Raw genomic sequence first — 6,059 nt, 5'->3', positions numbered from 1 at the left:
CGGGGACCCACGCTGGAGCCGCCTGTGCCTGAGGGACTGCGCCCCGTGGGAGGGAGGGAGGGACCCACGCTGGAGCCGTGCGTGAAGAACTGCAGCCGTGGGAAGGCCCCAGGCTGGAGCCGTGTGTGGGGGACTGTCTGCCGGGGGAGGGAGCCCGGGCTGGAGCAGGGGCAGAGGGTGAGGAGTCCTCCCCCTGGGGAGGAAGGAGCTGCAGGGACAGCGTGGGATGGACTGACCCCAGCCCCCGTTCCCTGTCCCCCTGCCCTTCTCGCGGGGAGGAGGTAGAGAAATCAGGAGTGAAGTTGAACCTGGGAAGAAGGGAGGGGTGGGGGGAAGGTGTGTTAAGATTTGTTTTTATTTGTCATTACCCTACTCTGATTTGATCGGTAATAAATGAAAATTATTTTTCCCAAGTTGAGTCCATTTTGCCCATGACTGTAATTGGTGAATGATCTCTCCCCATCCTTATCTTGACACACAAACCTTCTGTTATATTTTCTCTCCCCTGTCTAGCTGAGGAGGAGAGTGATAGGGTGGCTGCGGTGGGCACCTGGCATCCAGCCAGGGTCAATCCACCATTCTAGGTTGTTAGTTGCTAAAATTCACAGCTATTTGAAGGCTGACTGTTCATTAGGAGCAATTTAAAAGTGCATTTGCCAGACCTTGTGTAGCTGTATAAAATCATGTTACAAATGTATTGTAAGCAACTTGTATCCTGATGTTTGCTTATTTTAAAAACAAAACAAAAAAACAAGCTAAAGCTTGAAAAAGGACTGCAGTAAGATTGAAAATATGGGGCTCTTGCTTGGATGAGATTACTTTGAATTCAGATTTGTGATCCAGTAAAAATGGCAAGCAGACACGTGGGGTAAAGGAAAACAGTTTTGCAAGATATAGCTTAATTCCTTCCAGAATCAGTTTGGCAGTTGATGTGGAAGGAGTTTGGTCTCTGTGCTCTCCCGAATGCATTAGTCTTTCACCCTTGCAATCTCAACAAAAAGAGGAAGGCTGATTGACCACAGTAGTGGATCTCCATTACTGTCAATTTTGTACCTTTCATAGATCACTGGTTTCACTTTAAAAATATTTAAAAATAGATTTTCCCATATGTGATTGATTGTAACTGCTACTTCATGAATCCTAGATTTCCAATTTATAACTTGAAATTAGATGGCATTTTTTACAGTAACATTTTAAAATTGCTCATGTGATACTTGACTGAAAGGAGCTGTATCAATATGAAATTTAATTTCTGGAATGGAACATAAAATATGAAGAATGTATTTATCAACATTGAGAAAATATTTAAAGTAGCCTATCATTATTAATAATGGAGCTTGTATACACAGGCTTCTTTTTTTTTATAAACTATGCTCATGTTGCCATTATCTAAAACAGTCCTAGTGAAACATTAATTTAGAGAATCAAAGACTGAATAATAAACAAGTATGATAGATCCTATGTTTTGCATTGGCATCTGACAGTGTAGTCCTATAAGAGAAGTGGTTTTACCTCAGTCTATCTTTAAAGAGCCACTCTTATCCATTATTTGACAAGCCCACACCCACCCCTCAAGGAGCTGTGAGGCAAGGATGGCACATCCCTGGCAGTCCCTGGTCTTTATATCCTGGACTTAGAAATTCATTGCAGGACTAAAGAGCTCCTTGTGTTTGAGAACTCAGAGATGGTCCTTCTCTTACACTTCTGTGCAGAAGGAGATTGCTTAGCTTTTCTCCCAGTTCCATTTTCCATCAGAGCAGAGAAAGACATCTGAAATAAAGCTGCCATAAGTTCAAAGTACCACCAAAATGGTGTGGTGAATTACTAAAGCTAGAGGTACGTTTCCACTTGAAAAAAATATTTTAAATGGTTTAAAATTCAAGACGGTGGGGGTAGAGGAAGTAAATGGCGCCTGCTATTTTTTTCTGCTAATGGAATTGTTGTGTGTAAACGTGCTTTCTTTGCATAAAGATGGATTTGAATGAAGTGGAGGAAATGGTTTCTAGAGCAGAAACCCTGTACAAGCAACCATATTTCTGGAACCTTCTGCATTCGCTTCCTCACCTTGAATTGAACAGCTTTTATACAAAAGATGGGTTAGCTGCTGTAGCAGAGTTTCTAAAAGTTATTCAAAAGTAAGTACTTTTGCATGCTTGAAAGTGCTCTGGTTTATTATTTTTACCTGCAATTCTTGTTCTTCTCGCTGGCTGTTTAATAAAATAAGAATCTTTGAGTGTAAAGAGGCTGAAATTTTCTTCTGTTTACCAGATTCTGCTTTTACAGAGGTGTGGTAGGAGTTTTCTCCCATTCTGATTCCTTCATAACTGTATTTTTCATCTCTGTCCAGCTCAGCAGAGATTCCCTAGGAGTCTCAAAGAAGTAGCTTCATCTTGGTGACAGTTGAAATTAGCCCATCACATAATATGGCTTTGAACTTTAGAATGTTTTGGAACTCTTTGAAAGACAGAATACTTACATGTGAATATAAGAATATCACAGTTTGGATTCTAATCAACTTATATATATGTAGCGCTTGGTCAATATTGGGGAAAATTACTCCATTTTGTTTCTCAGGCCTCTTGCGATCAAAATAGCTTTGGGTGTTCTCTTGCAAGAAATGAAGCAGTAAGAAAAAACCCAGAGAGACTGTATTCTGAATATGAAAGTTTTCTGCCCTAAGTAAAGGACAGCTGGATTCAGAGGAAGACATGGTATCAATAGCACAGACTAAGACAAGTATCTACAGGAATTTACAGTAAAATAAGGAAACTGTTAGGAAAAATTAAAATATGTAATTTCCAGAGTAGGTAGTTGGGTGTAATAGGTTGATAAGTAGGTGCCATTGTAGTCAATTAACATATTTATAAAGCTAGAGGAGGCCACTGAACCTGGCTTCCTGTGCAAGACTGCCCATGAACTTCACCAGCCTTACCCCATGGGGAGGCAGAGGCCCAAAGACTTTGCAAGACTGTGCTGATTCTGCCACCCTTTATCATCCCACAGTCTTTCTCCTAATAAAAAAGATATGAAGGATATGGTGGTGTAATTTTTTTTGAAACTGGGAAATACATCTCTTTTGATTACAATATGTGGATAGGAATTGTGTTGGGGCTTGATTTCTTTTTTCCCCCTTTATTCCCAAGTAATTTGTAATGTTATTCCAGCTTGTTCTCCGAACTATTAACACACAAAGCTGTATTAGCTGTGCTTGTAGTACTTATATTCCAAAAGCAGAATTCTTTTCTGGAAGGTTTGCAAACTCTCAGAGTCTGAGTGTTCCTGAGGTAAGGCAGGAACTTGATGGTAATTTTATGGTTATTGTTTTCTTCTTCAGCAGCAGTAAGCAAAGAGAGCAGTTACCATTGGCTGCTGTGCTGGGTCAAGTTTTTAATTTGTTAATATATTCTCAGCAGCAATTTCTCTACCCTGAGCCTATAGCACGGACAGAATGAGAAGGGGACAAAAGTGGAGGGTGTTCATGGTTATGGCGTTTGTCTTCCCATGTAAATGCTAAGACGCTGCTTTCCAGGAAGTGGCCGGGCATCTGCCTGTTGATGGGAAGTCGAGAATAAATTCCTTGTTTTGCTTTGCTTGCATAACTTTTGCTTCATCTATGTTGTGGTTTAGCCCCAGCAGGCAACTAAGCTCCACACAACCACTGGCTCATTCTCCCCGGTGGGATGGGGGAGAGAATCAGAAGAGTAGAAGTGAGAAAATTCATGGGTTAAGATAAAGACAGTTTAATAGGGAAAGCAAAGGCCGTGCATACAAGCAAAGCAAAACAAGGAATTAATTCCCTGCTTCCCGCATCACTCTGAATGTCCCCCCTGTGTTCTCTCTCTTCTTCCCCCAGCTTTATGTGCTGAGCATGATGTCATATGGTGTGGGATATGCCTTTGGTCAGTTGGGGTCAGTTGTCCTGGCTGTGTCCCTTCCCAACTTCTTGTGCACTCCAGCCTCCTTGCTGGTGGGGTGGGGCGAGGAGCAGAAAAGGCCTTGACTCTGTGTCAGCGCTGCTCAGCAGTAACTAAATCATCCTTTTGTTATCAACCCTGTTTTCAGCACAAATCCAAAACATATCCCCGTCCCAGAAACCGTGAAGAAAATTAACTCTGTCCCAGTCAAAACCAGCACAAGTTCTTAAACTGCCTTTATTTTGATCTATGAGTTCTTCTTGCCTGCCTTTTTTTTCCTTCTTGTCCTGTGGGAAAAGGGAGTGAATGAGCAGCTGTGTAGGTTCTTGGCTGCAGCTGGGGTCAACCCACAAGTGATTAATGAGAGGAGACTCAGATGGTTATATTTGGTTTGGGTTTTTTTTTTTTTTTAAGACTTTGGTGCCCTTAGATGACCAAAGTTTTTGTAATTAATGCAATTTGGAAAGCAAATCACAGGTACTGAACAGAAACTTTCACATCTACTTGGTGAAGTTACGTAGTGTTGTATTTTTGCATTTTTTTTTCCTCCTCTTGCATATGTTGGAAACTGCTGATCCACTCTAACAAAACTGGATTCTTATTTTCATAATAAAAAAGGAATACTCTATAGGAAATAACGTAAATTTCATGTACACTTTTCGTAGTAAATTACAGCTACATTAACAAAGAAGTCTGTTTCACAGCTAAAGTGACTTAGAGTGGGACTTGAAAGAATTTCAATAGATATATTCTTTATCAATGCATTCTCTAATGTGCTTTGTTTAATTTGTTGTGGGAATAAGTATTTGGTTACTTTAAAGGTTCTTTTTTTCTCTGCAGATTGGGTGGAAGTAAAACAAATATTCTGTGTCCATTCTGCCTTGTTGTGGGGATAACTGGGAGAACTCTTGTGGTGGTTTTGCTGTTATTTTTGCTCTCACTTTTAAGCCTTTTTCTCTCATTCTTTTTTTTTAAGAGGACATTGGTCATCTTAGAATACATTTCCTTAATGAAAATTGAGTGAAATTCTAACAGTAAATTCTCAACTTGCGGGCTTTTTCATGAAAAGTCAGTTTTTCAACAATAAAGTATTTTAATATTCAGTTGCTTTTTTTTCCACCAAGACCTTTCAGTTTTTCTGGGTGTACAGAGAGCTTGATTTTTGTTTTACTTTTCACTTTCAGTACCTTAGCATCATTGAAGGATTTAGCTATGATGCCATTGGGCAAAGGTTTCTATGAAGTGGTGAAAACAGCACTGAATTTAACTGCTACATCAGTACAGGACGGGAGCTTAGAAGGTAATGAATTTGTTTCAGACTTTTTTTGAAGTACCTTGTAAGCATGCTGGGAATATGCAGTAGCAGTGGCTGTCTGAGCTTCTGCTAAATTACTAATATAAAAGGTCTAAGAATTGAACTACACTGCTGTAGTGCTAACCCATTTCAGTATTGATCTGGTTTTTTTTAAAAACTAGTAACTGAACTTCATCAGACTCTGGCAACTATTTGATAAACAAAGAACATTGGTCTAATATATCATGTTTAGAATGATCTTTCCATGGTGAATTTTGGAGAGAGACTAAATCACTGCAAAGGATAATTTCTTCCATTTGATAGAAGGGTAGCCTCTTGTCTTGGACATGAATGTTAAGCATTATGCCTGTTTTATTCTAAACTTCATTTTGTTATCATAAATTCTGGTCTCAGCTGAAGGGCCACATTTCCCCATCTGCTGCTTGAGTATTGGAGGTGAATTGAACTGGAAAAGGTATGCTGGCCCCAGGAAAACCCCTCAAGAAAAGGTCAGGAACAAGTTTCTTTGGCAAACTGTCTGGTGGCACACGGATTCATAAAATCGTAGAATGTTTTGGGTTGGAAGGGACCCCTAGAGGTCATCTAGTCTAACCCCCCTACAGTGAGCAGGGACACCGCTAACTAGATCAGGTTGCTCAGAGCCCCGTCCAACCTGGCCTTGAATGTTTCCAGGGATGGGGCCTCCACTACCTCTCTGGGCAACCTGTTCCAGTGTTTCACCACCCTCATTGTAAAGAATTTCTTCCTTATATCCAGTCTAAACCTACCCTATTTTAGTTTAAAGCCATTACCCCTTGTCCTGTCACAGCTGGCCCTACTAAAAAGATTTT

General features: G+C 40.4%; 1 protein-coding gene across 1 annotated transcript in view; it reads left to right on the top strand.

The window, feature by feature from the left end:
- Nucleotides 1–6,059, top strand: part of ABCA13 (ATP binding cassette subfamily A member 13) — a 203,963-nt gene that overhangs the window by 19,381 nt on the left and 178,523 nt on the right. Inside the window, exons 6-7 of the mRNA XM_035894140.1 lie at nt 1,972–2,135; nt 5,099–5,214. Coding sequence (XP_035750033.1) covers nt 1,972–2,135; nt 5,099–5,214 — 280 coding nt within the window. The remainder of the gene's footprint in view (nt 1–1,971; nt 2,136–5,098; nt 5,215–6,059) is intronic.

This window comes from Egretta garzetta, unplaced genomic scaffold (genome assembly GCF_000687185.1).
Source record: "Egretta garzetta isolate BGI_Z169 unplaced genomic scaffold, ASM68718v1 scaffold264, whole genome shotgun sequence".
Classification (NCBI taxonomy): domain Eukaryota; kingdom Metazoa; phylum Chordata; class Aves; order Pelecaniformes; family Ardeidae; genus Egretta; species Egretta garzetta.
Note: the sequence above shows the minus strand (reverse complement) of the source record. Positions and strands in the feature narration are given on the sequence as shown.